The sequence below is a fragment of the Piliocolobus tephrosceles genome, chromosome X (assembly GCF_002776525.5).
Source record: "Piliocolobus tephrosceles isolate RC106 chromosome X, ASM277652v3, whole genome shotgun sequence".
Taxonomy (NCBI): Eukaryota; Metazoa; Chordata; class Mammalia; order Primates; family Cercopithecidae; genus Piliocolobus; species Piliocolobus tephrosceles.
This window is the reverse complement of record NC_045455.1, coordinates 83,102,733-83,130,095: the sequence shown is the minus strand read 5'-3', so window position 1 is coordinate 83,130,095 and position 27,363 is coordinate 83,102,733. Positions and strand designations below refer to the sequence as shown.

The following is a 27,363-nucleotide window of genomic DNA, read 5'->3' as shown; positions in this document are numbered from 1 at the left end:
TGCTACATGGTGACTGTAGTTAATAACAATATATTGTATTTTTGAAAATCTCTAATAGAGTTGATTTTACGTATTCTTCTCTCTTTCTTTCTTTCTTTCTTTCTTGCTTTCTTTCTTTCCTTGTTTCTTCCTTCCTTCCTTCTTCCTTCTTCCTCCCCTCCCCTTCCCTCCCCTCTCCTGTCCTCTGCTCTCCTCTCCTCTCCTTTCCTTTCCTTGAAACATAGTCTTGCTCTGTTGCCCAAGCTGGAGTGCAGTGGCGTGATCTTGGCTCACTGCTACCTCTGCCTCCTGGGTTCAAGCGATTCTCCTGCCTCAGCCTCCTGGGTAGCTGGGGTTACAGGTACCCACCACCATGTCGGTTAATTTTTGTATTTTTAGTAGGGACAGAGGTTTCACCATGTTGGTCAGGCTGGTCTTGAACTCCTGACCTTAGGTGATCTGCCTGCCTTGGCCTCCGAAAGTACTGGGATTACAGGCGTGAGCCACCGCACGTGGCCAGATTTTAAGTCTTCTTACCACAAAAAAGATATGTATGTGAGGTAATACATATGCTTATTAGCTTGATTTAGCCACTGCACAAATGTGTACATATTTTAAAGCAACATGCTGTACATGAAAATATATATATTTTTGTCAGTAAAATAATTAATTAATTAATTAATTTTAAAAAGAGGAGGGCAGGGAATACTTGTGTATTTTGTTAACTGGACAAATGAAACTCTACTTTCATTTACTCATTAAACAAACGCTTGTTTTTTGCTCAGCGCGATTCTAGGTGCCAGGACTACCACATTTCAGTCCATTATTTCCTTGCACACAAAAACCCTTTCTTTTCACCACAAATACACTGTGAACATTTTTTTTTTCTTCAGTGTTTGCATCTCTTGATTCCTTCCCTCCAGGTCTTTGTGCGAGTTTTACTCTTTAAACCCCAGATATTGTCATTTTTTTCTCTGTAAAACTTTTCCAAGGAACTCAAAATGAAGTAATTTCTTCTTCTTTTGAATTTCTCTAACAATTATTCTATGGGTCATTTGTTAACACAGCATAATCAAACAACTTATTTATTTTCATCTTTCTTTATCCTTTCTTTAATTAGATGTTGTCTTTGAGTTCAGAGGTTGTCCTCTATGTTTTGAAGTCTCCACACAGCTCATTGTTACCTTGCCCATAGTTGTAGCTCAGTGAAATAAAACTCTGCCCGTAGAAGATGAATGTCTGCGACCAGTGAGCTGAGAGCTTGTAGGATTGGTGTTGTGTTTGGGCGCATGTGAATCAGTGCATCTCCTTCTGTTCCATTGGTGTTAAAAGGCTCCCACAGTCCTGGGAACACAATAGGAAAAAGAACAGGTGTGAAGGCATGGGATGAAGGAATGTGGAGAATGGAGGAAAAGTTGATCAGATTGTTTGACCACTTTTAGTGTTGAAATTGTCACCAAAATGAAAGCCAGTAAATAAATTTACAATGTCCTTTTCTTTGATGCATCAATAACTTCACCTTCATGTTCAAAGCACAGCAAGTAATTAATCTCTTATTTGCATTTGAAACCCAAGTTTCAGATGTTTGAAGGCGGTTGTAAAAAATAAAAACCAAAATAAAGCCAAAATAAATAAGAAGGCCAGGCACAGTGGCTCATGCCTGCAATCCCAGCATTTTGGGAAGCCGAGGTGGGTGGATCACAGGAGGTCAGGAGTTCGAGACCAGCCTGGCCAGCATGGTGAAACCCCGTCTCTACTAAAAATACAAAATTTAGCCAGGTGTGGTGGCACGCCACTATAATCCCAGCTACTTGGGGGAGCTGAGACAGGAGAATTGCTTGAACCCAGGAGGCGGAGGTTGCAGTGAGCAACTCTGCACTCCAGCCTGGGCGACAGAGTGAGACTCCGTCTCAAAAAAAAAAAAAAAAAAAAGCAGCACTAACAGTTACTCACACTTGTGGAACCCAGAACTTAATAACCATGAACAGAACTTTAATAAACAGAAAGTTCTGGAAATAAAGTTTAATCATCATATAATCTTTACTGTTGGGTTAAATGAACAATCATCTGGGAACATGTCTTTGAATGCTTAAAACTATGAGATGCATGTGTCTATGTGGTAAGACAAATTTCAAATGTGTAACATTTAGTTAACTTGGTCCTGCTTTTTAATCACTGCTTTAAAATTTTAAAAAATGCTGCTGGTCAAGTAAAAATAGCAATAGATAAAATCTGCCCTGAGCAAACAGACCATACATCAATAAATGAATACTTAGCTTAAGCGATTTTCCATGAGACCCATGAAGCATTTCTAATTGAAACTTGACAAGCTACAACCCAACAAACACTCCAATCTTCAGTTCTAGAAGGGGAATGTGAACTCCATGTAGATGTAGCTTTTAAAATCTAGCTGGAAGAGAGCGTGACAGTGAGGTTGCGTGCTGTAATTTTTTAAAATTGCTGAAGTGTCATGGTTTGCTATTTTGTATTTATTGAAAAAATGTAAATACCACATTTAACAAAATGGCAGTAAGCCTGTTTCAATCTGAAGACTTAATCTTACTAATCATGATAATATATGCTAGCTGGAGTTGGGAATATTTCATAAAATACTGGAATAAATTTGTGCTTATATTTTAGGGGAGTTAACAAAAGCGCCTTCATCTGCAACATTTAAAATTTTATTGCCTTTAAATTTGTACGAAATAATGCGGGGAACATAGATCGCTGGGAGAATGGATGCACCTCTGTGACGATCTTAGTCATTCAACACACGTGTAGGGATGAGGAAACTGAGGCACGACTTACTGGATAGGAAGGTAGGGATGTTAGCAAGAGCCTTCACTTGTCTGGGCTTTCTATCTTTGAGTCACCTTTGTGCAGTTTTTCATTGCACTTTACAAGCCTCTGAGGCGGCAGGGCAGACAGGACACCCCGATTTTATAGACGGGGAAACTTAGGGTTACAGAGGTTTCCTGCCCCAAATCACAAAGGTGGAGCCTAGACCTTCTCAGTCTCCACCAACTGTATCTCGGTTATCCACAATCCTATCTACCCACATCCAAATGGACATCGTGGCTCTGCAATTTCTGTCAAAAGGGCTCTTTGGCAACAGGAAAAACGTCATGGCTCCATTGTATTGTAGAGGATGGGAATGGGTGTTCCGGCTAAATCCCCCCTCCCCTTTCCCTCCACAGCTCAGATGGCAAATGTGGGACCCAGGGACCTCCCGCTCCAGCAGGGCTGTGCGCACAACTTTGCACAGATTACCTGCTAAGTCAGAGCCGAAAGCTAACACAGATGCCAAAGGATAATAAAGGTGAATGAGATTTACTCAAAATTGGAAACTTGGTGTTTGGTTTTTCAGGAGAACAATCAACAACTGTGATTTGAAGTTCACCAGGGAATTCTGGGAGATCTAATCAAAGATAGAGTGCTGGTTTGAAATGATTAAAAGGTAACAGTAAAAGGGAGAGTAAAACCCCAGTCCCCACGCAACCCATAAATCTACTTTGTCTTCCTCGAAAGAGGGGTGCGGGTGGGCCCGTCTCCTGGCGAGCATCTCATCTAAGGGGGAATTCCTTTCTCTCAGCACACGGTGAAGTTCCCCCTCGGCTGTCCCACCTGGCCGTCCCTCTAGGATTTCGGCCAGTCCCTAATTGGCTCCAGCAATGTCCAGCCGGAGCTTCTCTGGGCCTCCGAGTGGGAGAAAAGTGAGAGCAGGTGCTTCCCCAATGGCGCGCTCCGCCAGGGCCCGGCAGGATCCCGCGCCCAAGTCGGGGCTAGTTGGTCGGCGCCTTTTCTCCCAGACGAAGCCGCTCCAGGGCTGATCTCGGAGGACGCGCGGCGGGCAAAGAGAATGAACCCGAGCGTCCCCGAAACGTCCTGCGCGGCTCCCGGGAGATGGGAGAAACAGGTGCCTTTCTCCGACGTCCGCTAGCGACGCCTGTAGCACCTTGCCCACTGCCGCGCCCCTCCCGGGGACCCCTGGCCCTTCGCGCCCCCGCCCCCAGTGACAGGGCGGAGGCAGGCCCGGCTCAGGTAATTATTGCCAGCGGAGCCAGCGGGGGAGCGGGGGTGGGCGCGCCGGCCGGGGGCGGGCGGGCGCGGCAGGGCGCGGGCATAAAGGGGCGCGGCGCGGGGCCCCTTCGCCTGGCTCCCGCACAGCATGCCCGCCAGCGCCCCGCCGCGCCGCCCGCGGCCGCCGCCGCCGTCGCTGTCGCTGCTGCTGGTGCTGCTGGCCCTGGGCGGCCGCCGCCTGCGCGCGGAGCCGGGCGACGGCGCGCAGACCTGGGCCCGCTTCGCGCGCCCTCCCGCCCCCGAGGCCGCGGGCCTCTTCCAGGGCACCTTCCCCGACGGCTTCCTCTGGGCCGTGGGCAGCGCCGCCTACCAGACCGAGGGCGGCTGGCAGCAGCACGGCAAGGGTGCGTCCATCTGGGACACGTTCACCCACCACCCCTTGGCACCCCCGGGAGACTCCCGGATCGTCAATCTGCCGTCGGGCGCCCCGTCGCCGCCGCAGCCCGCCACCGCGGACGTGGCCAGCGACAGCTACAACAACGTCTTCCGCGACACGGAGGCGCTGCGCGAGCTCGGGGTCACCCACTACCGCTTCTCCATCTCGTGGGCGCGGGTGCTCCCCAATGGCAGCGCGGGCGTCCCCAACCGCGAGGGGCTCCGCTACTACCGGCGCCTGCTGGAGCGGCTGCGGGAGCTGGGCGTGCAGCCGGTGGTCACCCTGTACCACTGGGACCTGCCCCAGCGCCTGCAGGACGCCTACGGCGGCTGGGCCAACCGCGCCCTGGCCGACCACTTCAGGGATTACGCGGAGCTCTGCTTCCGCCACTTCGGCGGCCAGGTCAAGTACTGGATCACCATCGACAACCCCTACGTCGTGGCCTGGCACGGCTACGCCACCGGGCGCCTGGCCCCCGGCATCCGGGGCAGCCCGCGGCTTGGGTACCTGGTGGCGCACAACCTCCTCCTGGTGAGTGCGAGGGGCCAGGCGGAGGGCCACGCAGGGGAGACAGAGGGCCCCAGGTGGGGCCAGGGGGAAGTGTGGGAACTGAGACTCCCCCAGACAGGCTTCGCTTGGACACGTGTATGTGGTCACCAGGGGGAAACTGAGCAGCTCTGACTTCCGTTGGAAAGTGTGGAATGAGGAGAGAAATCCCTCAGTGGGCACACAAGTGAGTGCCCCTTGGAGTCCATCTGTGGAAAGGAAGTGGGAATCGGTTTCAGCAGTGAGGAAAGGAACTCCTTTCTCTGGGTGCAGAGGAATTCCTAGAGGTGATGGCGGGGAGGATTTGCTAGGGGAAACTACGGGGAGAGAATGAGCAGGGTGGATGAAAGAAACACGTTTGTTCTTAAGCCGCACAGAGAGAATTCCTGTCTGTGGAGATGTCACGAGTTCAGTGTTCATCCAATAAGATCTGTCTTGCTTGTGGCACGAATTCACACTGTTGTGAAAATGTCAAAACACAGCTCCCCGAAAGTCAGCTTTAAACTGTGGTCCCTTCTGCGGTAGGGTGGGGAACTGCTTCCACCAAACTTACTCACCAGGGGTGTGAAGACCACTTCATACAATCTCAAAGCTAGTCATAGAAACACAGGAACAACTGCAGGGTGATACAGATTGTTCTACCACACCTGTATTTCCACAGTGCTCTCTACAGTTGAAAGGGTTCCTCACTTATGACATTGTTAGCCTGATAAAATCAATTGTAACACCCCTGTGCAAAAGATTTTATTAATTTTGACAGCAAGAAATATTTATATGCCATGGTAAAGTGGTCTCAAGTATTTCTTCCTCCTTTTTTCTCCTTAGTGTTCAAATTTAGGTACCATTGTTTTCTCCTTAGTGTCCAAATTTAGGGACCATTGTTTTGGGGATTCATTTATAATCATGTCCGTTGTTAGTACATTTTGTACAGAGTTTTGTATCACAATAAAATATTTTATGTACATGTATAAACATTTTAATAAAAGTGTTTAAATGTACAACTTTTGGTACCTAATTTTGATGTCTTCTGGGCCTACTGGAAGACCTATTTTTAAATTTAGAATTCAGCCACATATTCCGAACAAAGTCAGTATGAAAACCATTTCTAAACACTTTTAATTAAAGTCATAGATAATATGGGCAGAGCACTACTGGGATATTGAGGTAACTTAGTGCTCTGAGCTGCTGGTAATGTTGTAATAATGGCTAAATTAGATGTTATATCGGTTCCACAAAACCTGTTTGCTGCTACTGGCCATAAAAGAATGTTGGATTTGTTTGGAAACACATTGTGATTTTTGTGATTTCATGCTTACGTATGTTTTTTCACAAGAGTGCTTTAGAGCAGTGATTCTTACACGTTTTCAATCCTTTTATGGAACTGAAAAACCCTAAAGACCACCAGTGTATGGTTGGTGATAGAAAAACTATGGGAAGAATAGTCTCACTTTTTGAAGAAAACATAAGCAAGTTATCAGTTCATACTAGAAGCGAATAAATGGGTCAGCTGGAGGATCTAATAGATCATGCCTGTAAAATCTTTACTTTAGATTTAAATCCTACAAGTTCTATTTTTAGAGTCCCTAGGATAAACTCATGTATACAAAGTAGTCAATTGTTATTATAGTGACTTATAGGATCATTTTATTATAAGATAAAGACTTGCGTGCTCTCTGGTGCTCTGGTGTTTTAAATAATCAACATGTTTTAGATCTTTGTGTCCACTCGTGGTCCTCTGATTAACTTCTCAGTTATATTTTTCAACACTTAACACAAAAAATTTGCCAAACACTAACCATCCTTCCTAGAAATGCAGTGGACTTTGTATTTAGAGGAAATTAGTAACAGGTGAATGCTTGATTTTGCTGATGCTGCAAACAAACTGTTAGTTGGTGTAAAATATTAATTTTGCTTTCAAATTTCTTTCAGTTTGGTGTTTAGTCATTCTTGTATCTTATTTAGAATTGAGTTCCCATTGTCAAAGAAAGTATCTTGAATTAATTTTGTTGTATGAGATACTTTCATTCTGTTTTCAATGACATTTCTTGGTGCGTATATGGGAGTCGGGGGAAGGGAGGATAGAAACATTTGAGCTTACCTGAAGAAGATAAGATATATTCTGCAGATTTTGATAACAGGACATTTTAGCTGGGACTTAGACATTGCTGCTGCACAGACTTAGGGGCCAGTTTTGTTCCGGGATCTGATGTTGGCGAAGGATAAAGACAGGCTAGCACCCTTCCCTCACTCCCTCTGTGTTTCCACTAATTTACAGATGGCCTTAGGAGATCCCGTGGGATGATGGGAAGCTTGACCCCCACTAGAGAGTCGAGGACCACTGATGGCCGGGAGGACATGAGGCAGAACAAACAAATGGCAGGACAAATAATGGAGGCCCTGCTCAGAATGGAGGTCTTGGTGTTCTTTGTGGGTTCCTCATGCTGGAGTGAGCCTTGGCAAAAATGGGGTGTATGTGTGTGTGTGAGAGAGAGAGAGAGCGAGCGAGGAGAGAGAGAAAGTGAGAGAGAGAGAGGCCTTCTACAGAGAGCTTGGAGCTCAGGCTGCTTTGCTCATTTGAGTGTAATCCAGGAGGGCACACCTTTTCTCTTGGATTTGAAGACCAGCTGCTCAGCCAGCCTTCACAGCTCTTGAAAGAAAGTTCTTAATGTCCCCCGAAATCAGCACTAGGGACTGTCGTTGGGGAGTTCAGCGCCAGCAGTGCCTCTAAGTCTTTGTTCTGTATATGGGTTCTAAGAGGATTAGAATCAAGTTGGAAATACACGTGTTCCCATTCCCCACCGTTGACTCCCCTCACCGCCTGAGATTCTTGCAGACATTTGTGCAAGGAACCTGTGAAAAAGACAGCTTCTTTCACATAAGGAAGTAGGGCTAGGAGATATTAATCTTGGCACTGTTGAGCATTAGCGTCAGTGCGCAGGTCTCAGCCCATCTGTCTGCAGCGTTTGTTGAAGCCATCACTTCTTCTCTCTTGAACATTTCCTCAATTTGACTTTCAGGTCCTGGGTCTCCCTTGCCTCTCCTCTCAACGCCCTGACAATTCCCTTTTACTCTCCTTTGCTTGTTCTTCCTCACCTTGCCTGTAAATAGCGGAGGGCCCAGGTCTCTGTCTAGATTCACTCTAGGCCACTGCTTTGAATACCGCCGCATCCTGATGACTGGATTACTGAGTCTCCATCAGGTTTCCCTGACCGTCAGACTTGCACAGACAACTGCCTTCTCCACGTGGATGTCTAATGGGCATGTCACATCGAACACATCCCATATCAAACTCCTGCTTCCTCTTCTCTGTTATGGTGACTTTACTCTTCCAGTTGTTGGACCCTGAATCTTAACTACTCCCCTTTTTCATATCTTGTTTCTAATCCATCAACAAATCCTGCAACTCTACCTACCTTCAGAATGTGTCCAGAATCAAACCACTTCTCCCCTTGTCTATGACTATGATGGAGCTGCAAGACACCATCCAACCTTGCTTGGGTAATGGGAAGAGCCTCGCTGCTGGGGTTCTTGCTTCTGCCTTGCCCCCTGCAGTGTGCCATGATGGATGCTTTACAGGGTGACATTATGTGTGGACAAGACAGAGTCCTTGCTTATTCAAATCCCACTTGTTCTTCCAGAGCCAGCTCACACTCTCCCTTGGGCCCCATGCCTGAATGCCATCTCTTCCTTCTATGGCATCCCACACAGGACTTCGCTTTGCTCGGATGCCTCCTCCCACACTCTTCCCTTTAATTAACCATTTGTCTCCCTTTTACCCCTTCGCTAGCTGGGGTAATCCTGTTCACTTCATCTGTATCTCTGAAAATGGCATCTTGCCCTCCCTTGGTGCTCAGCTTCTGGTTTACTGAATAGCCTAATTTCACCTTTACAAATTCATGGTACTAGAATCTTCTCTCCTTGTCAGTCTTTCTAGCCACTTTCCAATGGAACAGAGAATACCAAATCCTAATCCAGTAAGAAAAAATAGGGAAACATAATGTGGCAGACTCTGATATCTGCAGTGAAAATTTAAGGTTCATCATCAAATGTATGATTTCATTGTGAAAATGTCCAGTTAAAAGCTATCTGTAGTCACCGTGCAGTATTATAAAGAAGTTTTCAGAATAAGGGGAGGTGGTAAAGTCTCCTGGCCAGCTTTAGGAGTATATATTGGAAGGGGCTTTGTTAGCTGGTTGAATTTTTATTCCCCAACTAATTAGTGTGAACGATTTGTCTACTGTATATATGCTCAAGTTATATATACTATGCACTTTTGAGAAACACTTTAGAAGTTTTCTTTTCATTAAAATGTATTTGGAGTTGGGCACAGTGGCTCACACCTGTAATCCCAGCACTTTGGGAGGGTGAGGGTGAGGCGGGTGGATCACCCGAGATCAGGAGTTCGAGACCAGCCTGGCTAACATGGTGAAACCCTGTCTCTACTAAAAGTACAAAAAATTTGCCAGGCGTGGTGGCAGGTGCCTGTAATCCCAGCTACTTGGGAGGCTGAGGCAGGAGAATCATTTGAATACAAGAGGCAGAGGTTGCAGTGAGCTGAGATCACACCATTGCACTCCATCCTGAGCAACAAGAGCGAATCTCCATCTCAAAAAAATGTATTTTGTATATAACTAGAATAATCAGCTGGATTGAAAGTTAATCTAAATTTTAGAATACTCTGAATTCAATAGTGCATTTAGTCAGAAATAGTGAAAATATCTCCCAAACAGCTTGAATCACTCCTTTTTGAAACACATTGTTTTTTGAAGGTTATGGTCAAGTCCAAGAAAAAATTTAAAAATAGGAAAAGAATTAATAAAATCATTTCAAAATCATAGCAGCGTTTTAACAATGCCAATTATTTTGAGTTGAAGAAAAGAAGGAAAACGTAAACTACTAAACATTCAAATAATGTCAGTGTGCACTTCTCAGGTGCAAAATGAATGAACTCTCAACTGTGCCAGCTGAATGTGTAGTAGTCACGGCTTTTGCACATAGAAGCCTTCTGAATTATCTTATATTCTCAAAAATATCATTGCTCTAAACTAGAATTGTATTATAATTAATTCGTGTAAAAGTTATCTTTCTTTTGATGAATGTTTTCTTTTTAAGGCATAAAGGAAATTTCAGTTGTAGGAGGAGAATAGAATACATGCTTACTGGGAGGACAAGTAATAATAGGTGATTAAAAACACACAGCTTATTGAATTGTCTGATATCCACATTTTCTCCAGAAATGGAAAGTTATACTTGACGTCTATATTTAAACAGATAAGCAGAATGTGACTTTTATATGCTCTATTTTGATATATTCTGAGTACGAAGATAACCTGAAGGATGCCTTTTTCCCCTCTTTATCTTGGGGTAAACTCTTACTTACCCTTCAGAGACTTGACTCAAATATTTTCGTTTTGCAATAACCACAGGAAGAATGGATCATTTACTCAGTGGCGGCTCTCTAAGAGCACAGGCTACCTATCATATTTATTTTACAATTTGTAGTGCTTATCTCAGTGCTTGGCACAGAGGAAAGAAATACAATTTTTAATAAAGGCGTGAGTGGAGAGGTGAAATACATGTTTCTGGTTTCAACATGTCCATTTTCTTTCTTGTAAATGGAATATTGCACTTGCAGTGTGCTCTCACACAGTATCTGGGAAGCAGTTTTAAAGAGTGATGAAGAACAGTGAAGATTTTGCTAGGCAGATATGTATGTGACCTTTGTTGATTTCCAGAGCACATATCCCAGTTTCATCCAGTGGACAGGGAAAGGGAGGAAGAGGGAAAAGGTGTCCTCTGAAGTGCCTGACCTGGAAGCTGCACCTATCGCTGTCCCTTGGGCAGAACTCAGTCACGTGGTCAAAAGGAGTCTGCAAATAATTGTTCCCTGAGGAGCCGTGTGCTCAGTGACTGATTCTATTATGTTGAAATCAGATGGGAACAGATCATTTAGAATAACCAGCAGGCTCTACCACATTGTCTAACTCCCAGGCATATTGTGAGAATTAAAAGTACCTTATATATGTCAACATGTTTTGAAAAAAAACAAAAAAGCTCTACAAAAGTGAGTTATAAATTTATCAATAATAATAGCCAATACTTGAGAAATGGTCCTCTTGAGCAGTTTAGAAGGAATTAAACAGATGCATTAGACACGGTAGCCACACCTAACTACTTAATCTGCCTCTTCTTTGAAATTATTTCAATAGCATTTGACCAAAAACTATCAAATCATTTTTGGAATAACCTATTTTACATAAAACATGCTATCAAGTATCTTTCTGGATCTAGCTTGGTGGTTAAAGATACATACTAAAGTTTATGACTGATATAACTTGATATATTGACTAAACCCAAGATGAATATTGATTAAATTTTTGTGGCCCCAATTTCAATAGATTTTTTATTAACATTTTTTGTTTGAAGTACAGATGTCACATCATCCATGAACCGGTATCATTATAGCTCAATAAAATACTCAAACTGAAAGCAGTGATATACATGAATTTTAAATGCAATGGTTAAGCAAATGTTATTTCCATGTCTATAAGTGCACTTTTATTTGATAATTAGAGTGTTAGAATCAGAAGGAATCTGGGAAATCCCAGGTTACACTTCTCCCCAGGATGAACTCCTTACAGTGGCTCTCCTGGGGTCAGTTAGCTTCTGCTTGACCCTGTGAAGCAGGAGGAACTCAGTTCCTCTCAAGTTGCCCACTTGATTTTGTCTTTCATATTGAACCTGCTGCTGCACAGGACTCCTCCCTGACTGTCTCTCTGCCTTCCTAATTTCAAAGATTAAAGCAAGTCACTTTTTGACAAGACATCGTTCACATGTTTGAAAAGACCAGTATGTTTCATTCTTCCTAGATTTTTCTCCTTCATGCTAACGTCTGCTCCAAGAAGACACGGAGGGGCCTGGACATTTAGTAACATTTCTTGAGAGCTTACCCCGTGGCAGGCAGGTGCAGTGTTGAATTCTGAGAATACGAATGTAACCTTTGAACAGGTGCCTCTGTCTTCTGACGTTTGAGGATAAGGTGGAGGAGGGGAGAGGGGAAAGTCGACATACCCCCACAGTGAGGAGGGTTTAGGGTTGTCTGTGGGACCTGCCTCTGTCTCATCATCCATCACCATTGTCCTGCTGATGGGTGTAGAGGACTGAGGATGAGGGGTTGGAGTTCTCCCTGCGCCGGACACTGTAGAGAGTCCAGAGCTCTGGCTCCCAAGGGAGGAGTATTTGTAGGGCTCTTTTCGTGAGGGTCCACAGGATGGCTGCAAAGCTGCAGGGGAGGATGGGGGTATGGGAGGCAAGCCCGTTGCCTCTAAGCCCTGTCAGATCCTCTTGGGGATGCTGCTCCACCTCCCCGAATGTCCCCTCTTCTCTTTGGATTTCTCATCATGTGGTCCTCTTTCCTCTGCCTTTTCTTCTATTCAGTGTCCTAAGTTCTTCCACAGTGACCTGTATCCCCTTGTTCCCCTCAGGCCTTTATGCCAGTCCTGCACAGGTGCGGGGACAGTGGTAGGGGCCTCTCACTTTGGGCTCAGCTACATTCTCCCTGAAATTGCCTGTGGTCAAACACAACTCATAGCGTGGACATTTCTCACCAAAAGTACACTGCTTGGGCTGCACGAGAGGTTCAGCTTCCTCCTGTCTACCTGGCATGGACTGTGAGGGGCTCCTCACCTGGGGGCCTTTTTACTCCTTGCTGGCCAGAGCTGCCATTTCCAAGTCTCTGCACTGTCAGAGGGCAAAGGCTTCTCTCTGATTCTGCAGGGTTGCCCCTTGCTCTAGGAGAATGGCTGGGGTTTAGGGTGGTAGGTCTCAGGTTGCCACAAAAAGAGGGATGAGGTAAGACTCCTGCCCTCATGTCACAGATTAGTAGGGGAGAGGGAGAGGTAGCCGTCAAATAATTACAGTAAAATAATTACAGTAAGAGAAATAAGTACCTGCTTAGGTACCTATTTCAAGAAAGGAGAGATAGGTTAGCATTTTTGAGAGGTAGTATGGGAGCAGTCAGGGAAAGCAATACTTGTAAGATCAGAGGCTGGCAAACTTTTTCTATACAGGGCTAAGTTTTAGACTTTGCTGATCCTACAGTGTCTGTTGCAACTAGTACACAGTTCTGTAGTTGCAGCATGAATGCAGCCATGGGCAATGTGTTAATGAATGGGCACAGCTGTGTTTCAATAAAACTTTATTTATAAAAATAGGTAGTGGGTCCTGCTGCCGGGCTTGGCTTGCTGGGCACACAAAGTGAGAAGGGCATTGTGCCCTTCTAGGAAACATCCCTTGCAAAGTCAGTGCAGGTGAGACAGTGTGGCCATTCCCACCACAGCACAAGATCCTTTGGAATGCCTGAAGCGTCAGGTGGGAAAGGATGAAGAGCTGGAGAAGAAAGCCGGGGAATTTCCAAGGCCTCTCTTAACATTTGCTGTGCAGAACCAAGCAGTGCCCCGGTTTTCATAGGAGACTTTGGTGATTACATTTCTTGTTAGGCACTGAATTTTGTTCATGCCATCCAAGATTGCATTAACCATTTTGACTGTCCCCTTACCACAGACTCAAATGAGTTTGCAGCCAGCTAAAACCTCTCAGGTTTCCCCCCCCACCTTGTGAATTGCTGTGAAGCCAGACATCCCTGTCATCTTTTGTAGTTTATTTTCAAACTTTTAATCTCATTAAATTTCATTTTCAATGTGCAAAGATAAGAGGAAGTTTACTGCAGATGGTGGTGTATTCTTTAAAACTGGATGTCACCTAAATGTGTTAAGGTAATCAGAGGAATATTGGTACACTTATACAGTGGAATACTAATTGGTTATTAAAATGTTGACGTATGATTATTAAAAGGCAGCCCATGGTATGTCTCAGCTGTATGAATAGGTATGTAAAGATTACTGTATAGTTCATGGGCAGGACTGGGCTCTCTCTGGCCTCTGTCCTTCCTTGTCCCCTCAGTGTCTTCTCCCTTGCAGTGTTCCTTCCCTAGCTGCATACTCAAGACTGGATTTCCCCAGCCAAGCCCCATTAACTCACATGAAGCAAGAGGAAAAAAATAAATTCTTATGAGTTCAGTTCCCTAAATTGGGGGCGGCCTATTTCACAGCAATAGGTAACTGACATAGAAGGAAAGGAAATAATGAAGTAATTCCGGAAAATTTCCTACAGCTGGAGAATAAGCATTTTCATATTGAATGGGAAGAACTAGGGGAGTCAAACCTCTGTGTATTGCAGGGTCTTGCCTCCTAGGGACCTGGGCACCTCTTCAGTCAGTGAGTTATAGCTTGGAAAATTGGCTAAGTCGGGGAACTGTACAAGGCGTCATCACTTTTTATGTAGCCATGCTCTATGAACCATCTTTACAACTCCCTGGCTTCTGGCAGTGAAGCACCACTCACGATCTGGCCTCTATAACTTCAAGATCAGACCATCCCTGTGGGTGGCGACAAGCCCAGCTCTGTGACCCCTCTGCTACCAGCAGCCCTGGCCTGGAGAGCGGCGCCCCCACTGAATGTCTCGGTGAGATTGGCACCCCCATGATTATATTCCTGATGGTGCAGTGAATGCTCTGTCTCCCTACTTGGGACTTCTGGGAAGCACTTCTGGGAAGTCCTCTGACGGGCTGTTTGACCTCACAGAATATACTGGTTCTTGCATGCCAGCTTCCCTCTGCTTCTTGATTCTTTTATCAGCTGTTAGGGCAACAATGTCAGGCATTTCCGCCTGCTCAGCATTGGGCATTCCTTTCTACAGGCTTCTCAGAGCCACTCTAGCAGCAACTTGACCGCGTCTCCTGGGGTCCTTGCTGTATCGTGAAAACATACTTCTGGAGAAAGTGTTCCCTAGATAATGAATTCTTTCTTGTCCTGTGTTAAGTTCCAGTTCCTTGGTCAAGGACCCCAGCGCTACTCCTCAGGATCTGCAGTGCATGCTCAATCTTGAAGCAATGTTGGGATAGAATATCTTTTCTCCTCTATCACGCCCAGCTGTCTCCAGGTGAGTTAAGCTGGGATTTAATCGTAGTTAGTGCCTGGTCAGCTCCTGAGGGGTGCACCTGTTGCTTCTTAGGGGCGAGGCCTCTTCAGCATAAGGAAGTGCTATCTCTTACCAGGGAAGAATGGGCCACCTCTGTAAGCTCCAGATATTCCAAGGTTTCCCCAACCAGGGCCTTGACCTTGGCATAACTGATCTGCCTTGGCTGAGCATTTAAACATCCCTAAATCTCTGCTAGTCTATCAGGTCCTAGGCCTGCTGCTAAGTTTCTCTACTCTTCCACTGCAGGAGAGAAGGCTCTGGTTCTTATATTGAGCCTTTAACTGTTTGTTGTTGGCCCTCAGTTTCTCATTATCTCTCTGCAGAGTCTCAATACAATATACCAGAAAGTATTCAATTCCATCTCCTTGGAGGCAGGGAATGCCTAAATCATTGCACCTACAATGGCATTCTCCACCAGGATATTTTCCCAGGTTACTGCTGTTGAAATATTTAGCAATTGAGGCACCATTTATGCAAAGGGACTATCTGCCCCTACACAACACTTAGAATGGCATTCTCTTTGCCTTCCAGAAAGTGAATGAGCTGGTTCTCTAACCCCTCTTGTGTTAGTTTGAGTCCCCAAACGAGTAAATATCAGGATAGGATTAGATGTACAAGAAATTTATTGAGGAGAGAATTGTAAAGGATAAAGGGGAAGGAGCTAGGGGAGGCAGTGAACCTTTGGATAATGATGTGTGTCCAACAACTATGAAGGAGAGTGTGCAGGAAGAAGGATGGGCTGGGAAGAGTTTCAGTTGGCACTGTGGGTCTCAGAACAACCCAGGCAGGCTGATGGGGACTCCTTGAACAAATGCTGCCCACTGGCAGAGTCCACATCTTGCTGAAACGGGCCTGCATTAGTTCCCCTGCCATGTTTAGTCATCTAGGAGTAGCCGATGAGAAACATGATCTCAGGATCAACTGCAATGGTAGATCCAAAGGGGTAGCAACTGATGGCCTCAGTCAACTGTGCTCCTTATAGCAGGAACACTGAGCAGTGCATTTCTAGGGCATCACAAAGACTAGTGAGGAGTGCCCTTCAGGGAAGGGAATGAAAATTATTTCCAGCCTAGAATTTGATACTTATCTAAACTGCCAATCATTCATGAGAGTCAAAGTCCCAAAAAATAAATCTTCCATAAGCCCTTTCTCAGGAAATTATTGGAGGGTTACCTCCACATACATGATGAAGACAAGGAGGAAGACATGGGACCTATGAAAGAGCAGGTCTAACCCAGGAAAAGGATGATGAACTGTAGACCCATGATGTCAGATGTGCAGCAGACTAAGATCAGCCAGTGCAGAACAGGGGAGATTCCAGAAGTGGGTCCCCCCAAAATACTGGAGGCTAATGTGACTTCCCTGGGGAAATTTCTGCTGAGAGTCTATTGGAAATTAAGGGAAGAAATATCCACAGTCCCAAAGAAAACAGAGCAAATGAAAAAGCAATGCAATTATGAACTTCAAAGGAAACAAAAGTAAGAAGGAAAACATAGTCTTATTTACTACATTACAATGTCCAGCTGTGAATGATATTCATGTTGGCGGAATAATGTCAATACCGAACGTCAGTTAAACCAAAAACTGTTGTATAACTAAATTGGCTGTGTAAGAGAGCTAAACCCTCATCTAGTATAATAGGAAGTCAGTGGATACTTTCAGAAGTGTGGATGTGTGGAGATGTAAATTCCAAAAGAAAAAGGTTTAAGGTCAAAAGTGGTTGCCTCTAGAGAGGAGAACTGGGGGAACTGTACGGCAGTGTAGGACAGGGAACTGTGATTTTTCTTGTAAGCTGTTTTGACATTTTAAACCATGAACATATATTACTTGTATTTTTAATTTTAAAAAGACATAAATATTTTTTCCATCACTTTATTAATTTTGTTAGTTATAGCACATATTTATAGCATTCCAGTCTGTAGAGCTCTTTTGGATTCAAGTTCTGGAGGATTTCCAAAGTTTTAGATTAATGCCTTTGTGAGTTTTCATCCCCTTGATGATAACAAGTTAAAAAGAAATAGGGTTATGAATCAACCTTGTGGGAAATTGTTAGTCACCTTCTCTCAAGTCAATCTGTACCATGAATCAATGTTTCAAACATTGACCCATATCTGACACTTAATAAGCAACCAGTAAATTTTTATTGAACCAATGAATACTCTTAAAATATATTTTTTGAGTGGCAACAGTACTATCTTATTTGCACTCTACTTTTCTTCTTGACCCTAAGAATGTCACAAAAATGTTTAGCAACTGTCAAAATTATTACGTACAGAGGTAACTATTGTGTTCCCAGATATGCTGTATGTCTTAGTTCATTTTGTACAGCTATAAGAGTAGTTGAGACTAGATAATTTATTTTTTAAAAAAGAGGAATATATTTCCTCTTGCTTCTGTTGGTTGGGAAGTCCAAGAGCAAGGCTCTGACATCTGGTGAGGGACTTCTTGCTGCCTTCTCCCATGGTGGAAGGTGAGAGGGCAAGAGAGAGACAAAAGGAGGCTGAACTCATCCTTTTATAAGGAACCCATTCCTGAGATACATAACCCACTTCTGTGATAACAGAATTAACTCATTGATGAGGACAGAGACCTCATGGCCTAATTGGCCTAAAGTGAGATCTTTTAAAGATCTCACTTAATTCTATTACAATGGCAATTAAATTTCAACATGAGTTTTGGAGGGGCAAGCATTTAAATCATAGCACTACATAATACAATAAAAATTATCTGAGGTAAGTTTGGTAAGTTTATTCTAGGAATCCATGTTGCCTCCTAGTTCTCTTCCCTTCCATAGTACTGATGCATTTTTGTTAACCATTACCTAATTTTGCTCGAGTCTATTATTTCGGAAATTCACAGTGTCTTCCCTTTTAAAGTTGAGAAAATTTTCATTCTTCAAGCACCTTATTTCCTAAAATCTCTCGAAGTAACTGATGGCTGTTCCATGATCATAAGTGCAAATTATTTTTCCAGACCATACTTGGAGATGGTGAATTTGGAATGGCATGCAGACTCCCCACATCAAGAGTCTTATCTCCTGCAATAATCAGGAACCCAGCCTTAAAAAGTAGCAGGAACAATAGAAGGGCAAGGGGTAACAATCAAAACTGCTGGTGAAAGACATTTGAGGAAAGTTATCAACATGAAACAGAATAAAATAAACAGAAAAGCAAACCAGGAAAAATAAATTGTGCAGGAAATTAAACACATACATAAACTGAAACAGGAACAATCAGAAAATTCTTCAACACCAATAACACGATAGTTGAAATAAAATATTTAGTAAAATGTTTGAAAAGTAAGGTAAAAGCAATGCAGTAAAAATAGTACAAGATGATAAAGAAATAGAAAATATTTTCAAAAGGGAAAAAGATTTAAAGGATATTCATAAAGATCCAACATCAGACTAATAGAAGTTCTGGAAAGAGAGAATAAGGAAATAGAGGTCAGGAAATTAGTAAAGACGTAATACAATAAAATGCCCCAGAACTGAAGAACATGAGCTTTTAACTTTAAAGAGCCTACTGAGTTCCTATTTCAATGAATGTACAGACATGTAGGGATATTGAAAGCTCGCCTTCAATGTCATGTTTCCTAAGAAGCTAATGGAAGATATGCACCGGCAAAATTGTAGTAAATACATAGGAAGAAATAGGATATAGAAAAAGTATGGTTTCAATCAATAAGAAATAAAGGGAACTCCTAGGATGAGAGCAGCTCTTGACAGCATCTAGTCCAGACTGGACTTGGAGGCTGGAAGGTTCTAGCAGGGAACGAAGAGCTCTGGGTGAAAAAGTAGACTCAACAGAATAGATACTATGGTAGAAAACATGATAGAGAATCATTAACACAGTAAAAAATCACATATGGAATATTACACAAGCTTAATAATAAGGTCATTATTTATTCAAGGGAAAATTAAAAGCTGTTTAGAAAAGGGAAATGTTATAGTGTCCTATTTGGCTCTAAAATGAACATTTATATAGGAACCTTCATGTAAATACTAACAATGATTTAAATAAGAACAGACATTTGGGAAAATAAGGGAAGAAAATGGGGCATGTAAAAGAGCTAACTCCTCATTATCCTAATGAATTATTAAATTTCACAGTAGCTTAGTATTTAGAAAGATGATGGGCATCACGAGAAGAAAGAGCTAAAAGGTTGCCAGTGGGGAGCAGGAGTCGGGGTGAGAGATGGGGTTGGGGGAGATGCTTACTGTTTTCATGATAAGCCTTTGATACTATTTGATTTTAAACTATGTAAATGAATTTATTAATTTAAAGTAATTAAAAAACCCATACCACTGGATAATGCTTGATAATTTCTAGAGTGCTTTTTTTTTTGTATTTGGGGGCAGGTAAATGCATTGAGAGGCCCAGAGAGTTTAGCTGACTTTCCTGTGGGTAACAAGGGTCAGAGCTGGGGTCAAAACTCAGGTTTTCTGAACCCCTATTCCCAGTGTACATTCGATGACTCCAGGCTGCCTCTTGTACTGCACAGGTTACATCTGGGGGTGTGCTAGCAGATTCTTAGACCATCCTCGTCCACATCAGCATCTGAAATGGAGAAGAATGTTAGTCGTGACTTGCCACTAACGTCTTTAACCTTCACTAACATCGGAGAGGGTCATCAGTACATAATTACAAAAACACTAACCCAGATACATCTGTTCCCATTACTATTTCTGTGTAATACCCCCAGACTTAATGGCTTTAAATAACCATTTTATTTAGTTTACAAACGTATGGGTCAGGATTAGGGAAGGGCTCACCCACGCAGTTTTCCTCTGGTCCGCAGTCATCTGAAGCTTGAACGGGGTGGGGCATGCAAGACGGCTCACATATGTGATTGGCAGTTGAGGCAGGCTGTGGACCAGAGCATCTCTGTTGACCTCGCTTACACAAGTGGTCCCGGTACAGTGGTCCTCTGTACATGGAAGCTAGCTTCCCTCCCGGCAAGCATCCCAAGAGAACTAGGCGGAAGTGGTATGGACTTCTTTTTCCTTCTTCTTCTTCGTTTTACTTATTCTTGATATCAGACAGCTTCATTTCTATCAGAGCAGTCACATGCCCACAGATTCAAGGGGGAGGGTCCACAGATCCGCCAATGAGAGGAATGGCCAGGTTATATCGTAAAAGATCATGGGGCATGGGAGATATCCATCTCTTTTCTGTAGAAAATACATTTTGCCACAGTATCACTGGCTTTCCAGCTCACAGTGATCTGCCTGGAATGCCAGTTTCCGACTCTCCAGGATCTACATCTTTCAATATAAGGTTTAGAAACTACCTCCTACAGGAAGACTTCCTTGATTTCCCCTCCGCAAGAAAGAATCTTTCCTTCCTCTGAATCGCCATTGCATTAAAAAAGAAAAATTCCGTCTTCTGGCGTTTTCACTTTGAGAATTATACTGTAATTATTCCGTGTACCTATGATTTGACCGCTCAATTTGCCTACTGAGTAAATATTCGCTTAATGAAGTAATTATTACACGGTAGCTCAAATAGCAGTCCTGAAAATGTGCATTTCAATTCAGGTCTCTCTTTGTTCTTCCTTCACAATATTTATTTCAGAAAAATAAAAGAAACCAGAGGATCCCTTATGAGGAGTTACAGTATAACTTATGCGTGGCTGTTTCCTGTGTTTACTGCTACTCAGTGAGAAATACAGAAGATGGGAAAGTGAAAAACCATGTCATTTACAATTTGATTAAAAAGCTTTTTTTTTTTTTTTCCTTTTCTTTTCATGTTTAAGCCTTGCCGTTTTAAAAATTTCCCTTTCGTCATAGGAGATCAAGCAGCAGTTAACGCTGCAGTCCTCTGTTCTGGAAACACTCTCACAGGTGTTTCAACACATGTTGTCTCAACTCTGACTCCTGCCCCGCTGCCCCACGCCATCCAGCCACACTGAAGGTCTTGCATTTGTGCCTTGGGGCATTATTTTTTCTTACTCTTCTCCTTGCCTGGAAGGTTCTTCCCAACCTGCCCTACACCCATAGCCACAGAACCAACCCCCACTTTCTTTAAATCTATGGTCACAAGCTCCTTTCTCAAAGGAGGCACACCCCTAGCCACCCCCATTTGGTGACTTCCTGTCTCCTGGAGGCCCCCGGAACTAGTCTTCTCTACTTCCTGCAACCCACTTTACGAGCAGCGCAGAAGACTACTTCTGGGGGCCTCGAGGAGACAGGAAGTCACCAAATTTACAGGTACTGTGCATGAAACTGTCTGATAATGAATTTATTGTGCTTGTTTTTTTAGCTTCTGAATAGAAGAACCAATAAGAGCATTTTTTTAAAAGATAAAAACTGACAAACACAAACCCTCTAGTATAAAAGCAATGTTTTTTAAAAAAGATAAACACACACCCTCAGATTGCCTTCTTTTGAAAAGGCAATCTGAGATTCCTTATGAAATCCTCAGACAGAAGCTGTTTCTTTGGATTTAATATGTTCTACACTGTAGAGCCAAGAGGCTTATAGAGTGTTAATTAACACCCCTTGACAAACATTTGTAAATGAATCTGGCTAAAGCTCAAGGAAACCAGGTTTTTCTGTGTGATAAAATATAATCTTTGGAGATTATTTATGATCACAAAGGGAGACTGTACAGAAAATTTTCCTAGACTTGGAAATGAGGCAGGATTATTGGTGTCCATCTGGGCTGAGGCCTCAGGCAGGCCTGCCTAGTTAATCCCATTCTCCTATCCTGATTCTCTGGGGGTGCAGAAGGCAGTGCACCTTTGTTCAGTTTGCTACTTACCATGGATTACGGCATTTTAAATTCTGTAAGGGTAGTTTTTAACTTGTAGAAAACTGATAGCGATGGGAAGGATTCTTGCCTAATAGGGACACAAACGGATTTTGTTCTGTAGAGATGTAAATGAAAAGATGAAAATCACAACACATTTAATGAAACGAAAATAAAGACTCTTGTGAGTGCCACCAAAAAAAATAAAATAAAATAAAATAAAATGTATCTCCTCTCCGTGGCACCCTAGGCCTCCCTTATCTCACTCTATTTTCTCCATAGCACTTATTGCCTTAGAACATTCTTTATAATTTACATTTATTATGTTTGTTGTTGGCTACCACTCCTCCTGCTAAAATGGAATCTGCGTGAGGGCAGAGGTTTTCCTTTGATTTGTTCCCTGTTGTACCCCAAAGTGCTAGAATCATGCCAGGCACACAATAGGTTCTCAATACATACTTCTGTAATGAAAATCTCCCTCCACTTAGACCATTGACTTTCACACATTTTTTATCTTGACCTATAGTAAGAAAGGCATTTTCGATGTTGTACATGCACCATTGAAACAAAATTTTCACGGAAAAAACTTACTGTTATTACATGCAGTGCAGTCTGATATTTCCTAATCTCTTCTATTTTGATTTTCAAAATTGCTGAGGCTACTCATAGGTTGATTCCACAAGTGGAATTTGTATTATGAAAAACTTTGACTTAAGACTATGTAGAACCTGCTACCACAAAAAGGCAAATGGAAAAGAAGGGGGAAAGAGCAGGCCGATGACTTTCTGCTGTCCACCACTCCATAAAGCATATTTCGTTTTCCTGTAATTGTATCCTGTTCAATGATGTAGAAATCCTCACACACATGCCACTTTTCCTTTGGGTGAAAAGTGTTTTCTACTGCAAGACAAATTGAGTTATTTCAGAAGCAAAGAGCTATAAATGAGCCTGTTAAAGAAAGTCTCAAGGAGAGTCTGTTGGCATCTGCTGTTGATAACTTAAAGCAGGAGAAGTAGATAAGGAGGCAGAGGTAGAATGTTTAGAAAATAAAAGTGACCATTACGGAAGAAAAATGCTTGTCTCAGTTTTGTTGATATTGGAGGGTAGCTGTTTCATGAGGGTATTGTGGAATTATTGGCAATTATACTAACAGATGTTTACTGAAAAGATCCTATTTGACTGATGAACCATGGGATACTTTTGCTGACCTTGTGGAAAACATCACTTATCTGAGTTCCTTATCTTCTTGTCTCTTTTTCTCATCTAGCCTATGCCTCCCTACCTGTTCCCTCATGGTTCTCATTTTGTTGCTATTAGAAAAACAGAGATACAAAAACCAGGAATTGGAGCCCCTCTGTGTCTCAGTAATAATTCTGTGATTAATGGGTTAGATGGATTCTGGTCACAAGCTGGATATTTTGTTAACAACCTAGCATCAATGACTTGGAATGATTTTCACAGCAGCATGATTTCGTATTGAAAAGAATGATTTAACTAATGTTGATTAGTTCTGTACAGATAAATTAATGAAGCAAGAAGCTCAATCTCTGATGTATTGATGCATTTACCCAGGGTGAGTTATGGAATCTTTTTTATTTCATTTGAAGGAAGTTTTTATTTAAATACAAATAAATAAGCCCTTTATTGTCACCTACTTTGGAAAAATCTAGAGAAAACAATCTTAAGTAACAAAACTCCAAAATTACAACATGATTTTCAAAAACCACCTTGGCCTTTATCTTGCCTGGTTGTTAGAGTTTACCTTTAATAAGTGGATTCTTGTAGAATCTCAAGTTTTATTATATTTGTATTAAGGAACTCTATATTTATATTTGACCAACCCTAACTAAAACTAGCTTAAGGAAGAAAAGGGACTTTATGACAAGGACGAAGAATTGAGGAAGAACTCCAGGGACTTTAGATTTTAACAATTGTATTTGACTTGAAAGTAACCATTTTGTCAAGGAGGGTTCTCTTTCTCCCTCACTAAACACATGCACACACACCACACACACACCACACCACACCACACACACACACAGACATACACACATGCACTTATGCTTGGGTCAGTTTGGCTTTTTTCATCCCAGAGAGTCTCTTCCTATGTCAGCAACTCCAAATTCACTTCCTCTCCAGATATAGGAGAGTCACATGCCTCTATTACAGCAAAACAATCTCAGGGAAGGTATCTCATTGGCCTGGCTTGGGTCATTCAACTTGAAGTACAAGAAGAGAAAACAGTATTCTTTTATTTTTATAGATTTCATGTAAAATCAGTGGATAATGGTAAAAATTTCATGACAGCAGGTGTTTTACCTTATGCATGTTTAGTATCTCTAGAACCTAGTATGATAGTTCATAATAGATGCTTACTAAAACAATTATCAAATTGTACACTTAAAAATTAAAAGAGTGAAGTTAGGTTGTGTATATTTTACCACAAACAAAATAAAATAAACCTATGATTGATCTTACTATTTCTCAAAAGTAGCATATGTCATAATTTCATGTGATTTCTAAAGGTGATCTAATCTCACACTTAGTTCTTTAGGACAGAGTAATAAAAGGTTTAGCAATCATATACAGCAGGAGACGTTTTTACCTTGAAGATTTAACAAGGGTTTGAAAGCAAAATGCTATGATACTGAATATACTAATGTTTAGGGGTTTGTGAAAAGATCTTAATATAGGAATCATGTATCTTCTTTTAGACTGTGTCTCGGGGAACATTGGGGGTCAGTTTTTCTATCAGTGTTAGTATGTAGTAAGTAATGGCATACATCTAAGCTTGAGATTTTGCTCATTTCTGTATTCTTAGCACGTATATATCCAACATATAGTAGGTGTTGGATAATATTTGTTGAATAAATGACTAAATAAATGTCTTGGCATGAGAACTATGCCATGTACCAAATTAGTCACCTTTCAAAAACCAACAAAGATTTTTGAATCTGTAGATCCAGCCAGAAAGCAACAAATATCTTCACCTTTCCAGACTGACTCATTTTTTGGTCTAGCTGTGTACTACACGTGAGCTGTCAACTTTAATACTTTATTTTTTAATGCCTAGGTCTAGTCAGTTACATGATATAGACTGATTGAATTAAAGACCCCAATGTTGTCCTCTCTTCATTGTATCCATGCCCTTTGTCATGTAACTTTGCAGTGTCCTCTACTCTAGGTGTCCATTCAGCTTCTTCTTTGACTCTGGGCTTATCCATGTGACTTGCTTTAGCCAACGATCATAATGCTGGCAAACACAGAAAGTGCTTATTAGTTTCTGCTTAGCCTCTTGCTTCTCTGCAATTGCTATGAGAAAATGCCCAAGTTAGTCTACTGGAGGATGAGACGTGGGGCAGAACCCACCTGTCCCATTTGTCCCAGCCAACACCATCCTAGATCAGCCAGATGAGACCAGAGTGGAAGAAATGTTTAGTGGTGCCCAACCTAGCTCACAAATAATATTTCTTCATGAGCATGTGAGCAATGTATAACTAATGCACCATGCTCTTCTTAATTTGCACTTCCAAACATTTCTCAGATTGCCCTGTTGTTTTGCTTTTCAGTAGTCACCACCTTTGTCCAGAACCTTAATTGTATCTGCATTTTGGCAGTATCATGCCAATTTTCCACATCCAGCTGTTCACATTTTAATGCATTCTGCAATGGATGATTTTGAGCGTATGACTGGTTATCACTGTCTCAGAAATTTATGCTTATCTATTATGACCTATTCTGTCAAATCCAAATAACTTTACATTCAAAACTTTTCATATTCTGGCCCTATACTGTCTATTGTAATCTTATGTTCTAAAAGCCACAGACTATTAATCCTGTAGCCTAATTAGGTTGATACCATCATTTTCACAACATCATTTTATCATTTGGGTAAATTGTTGTATCTCTTCCTTTAATCATCGTTTCCATGCTTAGACACTCCATTGCCCTCCCTAAGCCCTGGCCAGATTCCACTATGGGGGATATCTTAAAGGCTCTTTTCCCCTAACCCATCTGCCCTGAGGTGGCACAGGCTAAAAAAGACAGTCCAATTGTTTGGCTTAATTATTTGGATCTCACAGTTTTTTTGGGAGAGTTCCAGATGATTTGATGAAATGCAACATGGTCAAAAACATTTTGGTGGAGAATAATTTAATCAAGTAGACCATTTGGTGAAAAATAAATCCCAGTTACTAGACTTCCCAGTATTGATAATTTTGGTATGCCAGGAATTTTTAAAACATTTCTAACAATATTTTTTCAGAAATTGGAATGACTGAAAGGTATAACAATAGGAGATTAGGAATTCAATAAATCATCATTGAGAAGTGAATGACTAAATCAGTTGCAGCAATCTATGCCATCCATCCTGTGGGGGAAAAAATGAAAACATAGCTAAATAAGCAGAGGAGACGTCATCAACTTAGAAAAACAACATAGTAAATAATTTGAACTAGAAAATTTTCCAAACTTGAAAATTCCAGTTTTAAAACATTTATGTTTTCTTATTTAAAAAGCAATACATATTTTGTTACGTAGAAGTCAGAAAATCGGAGAAGCAGAAGAACATAATAAATGCCCATAGTCCTACTTAATAGAGACTATAACTGCTCTCTCTGTACAAATGCTTTAAAATCCTGTCTTATGTATGTTTGTTTGTTTTTTGAGACGGAGTCTCGCTCTGTCGCCCAGGCTGGAGTGCAGTGGCATAATCTCAGCTCACTGCAAGCTCTGCCTCCTGGGTTCACGCCATTCTCCTGCCTCAGCCTCCCAAGTAGCTGGGACTACAGGCGCCCGCCACCACGCCCAGCTAATTTTTTTGTATTTTTAGTAGATACGGAGTTTCACCGTGTTAGCCAGGATGGTCTCGATCTCCTGACCTCGTGATCCGCCCGCCTTGGCCTCCCAAAGTGTTGGGATTACAGGCGTGAGCCACTGCGCCCGGCATGTAAATTTATTTTACATCTCTACGTATGATTCCAAAATTAGGTAATACTGTACATGGTCTATAGGTAACTATAATCTATAATTTAATAAGCTATATTTGTCAATTGTGATCATTTATTGCTCATAAAATAAACTATAATTTATTTATCAACACTGATCATTAGTTGCTAATAATTTATTTCACTTAATGTCTTATTCCTGGGTTATTTTAACTAATCTCTTTTGTTAACCCTTTAGGTTGTTTCAACTAATTTAAGAATTACAACTGGCCCATAGTAGTTACTTAATAAATATTTGAGTGAAAGGATAAATGAATGAATAATTCCACATTATTGGATGTTCAAGTTGTTTCCATTCAACTTTATTGTCGCGGGAGAGTATAATACAATCTTGGTGAAGAGCCACCAACTTAGGAAGAACTGTGAAGAAGCATGGTATTTACTCCTGCTTGTGGATGGGGCGCATTGGGAAAGGAATGCTTGATGCATCTGGGGAGCCAAACAGGACTTCACAGGGGAGATGGGAATTGAGCCAAATTTGGAAGAAGTGAGAATTTTCAGTTAATAATTGGGGAAGATAGTACTAAGAGTAAGTGGGGTTCATTAGGAACTGCTTCTTAGAAGAGACAAGACCAAAACAGAAAGC

The 27,363-nt window shown here is 42.1% G+C and overlaps 1 protein-coding gene across 1 annotated transcript in view; it reads left to right on the top strand.

The window, feature by feature from the left end:
• Positions 1–4,147: 4,147 nt before the first annotated feature.
• Positions 4,148–27,363, top strand: part of KL (klotho) — a 44,936-nt gene continuing 21,720 nt past the window's right edge. Inside the window, exon 1 of the mRNA XM_023208805.2 lies at positions 4,148–4,966. Within this exon, the coding sequence (XP_023064573.2) occupies positions 4,148–4,966 (819 nt within the window). The remainder of the gene's footprint in view (positions 4,967–27,363) is intronic.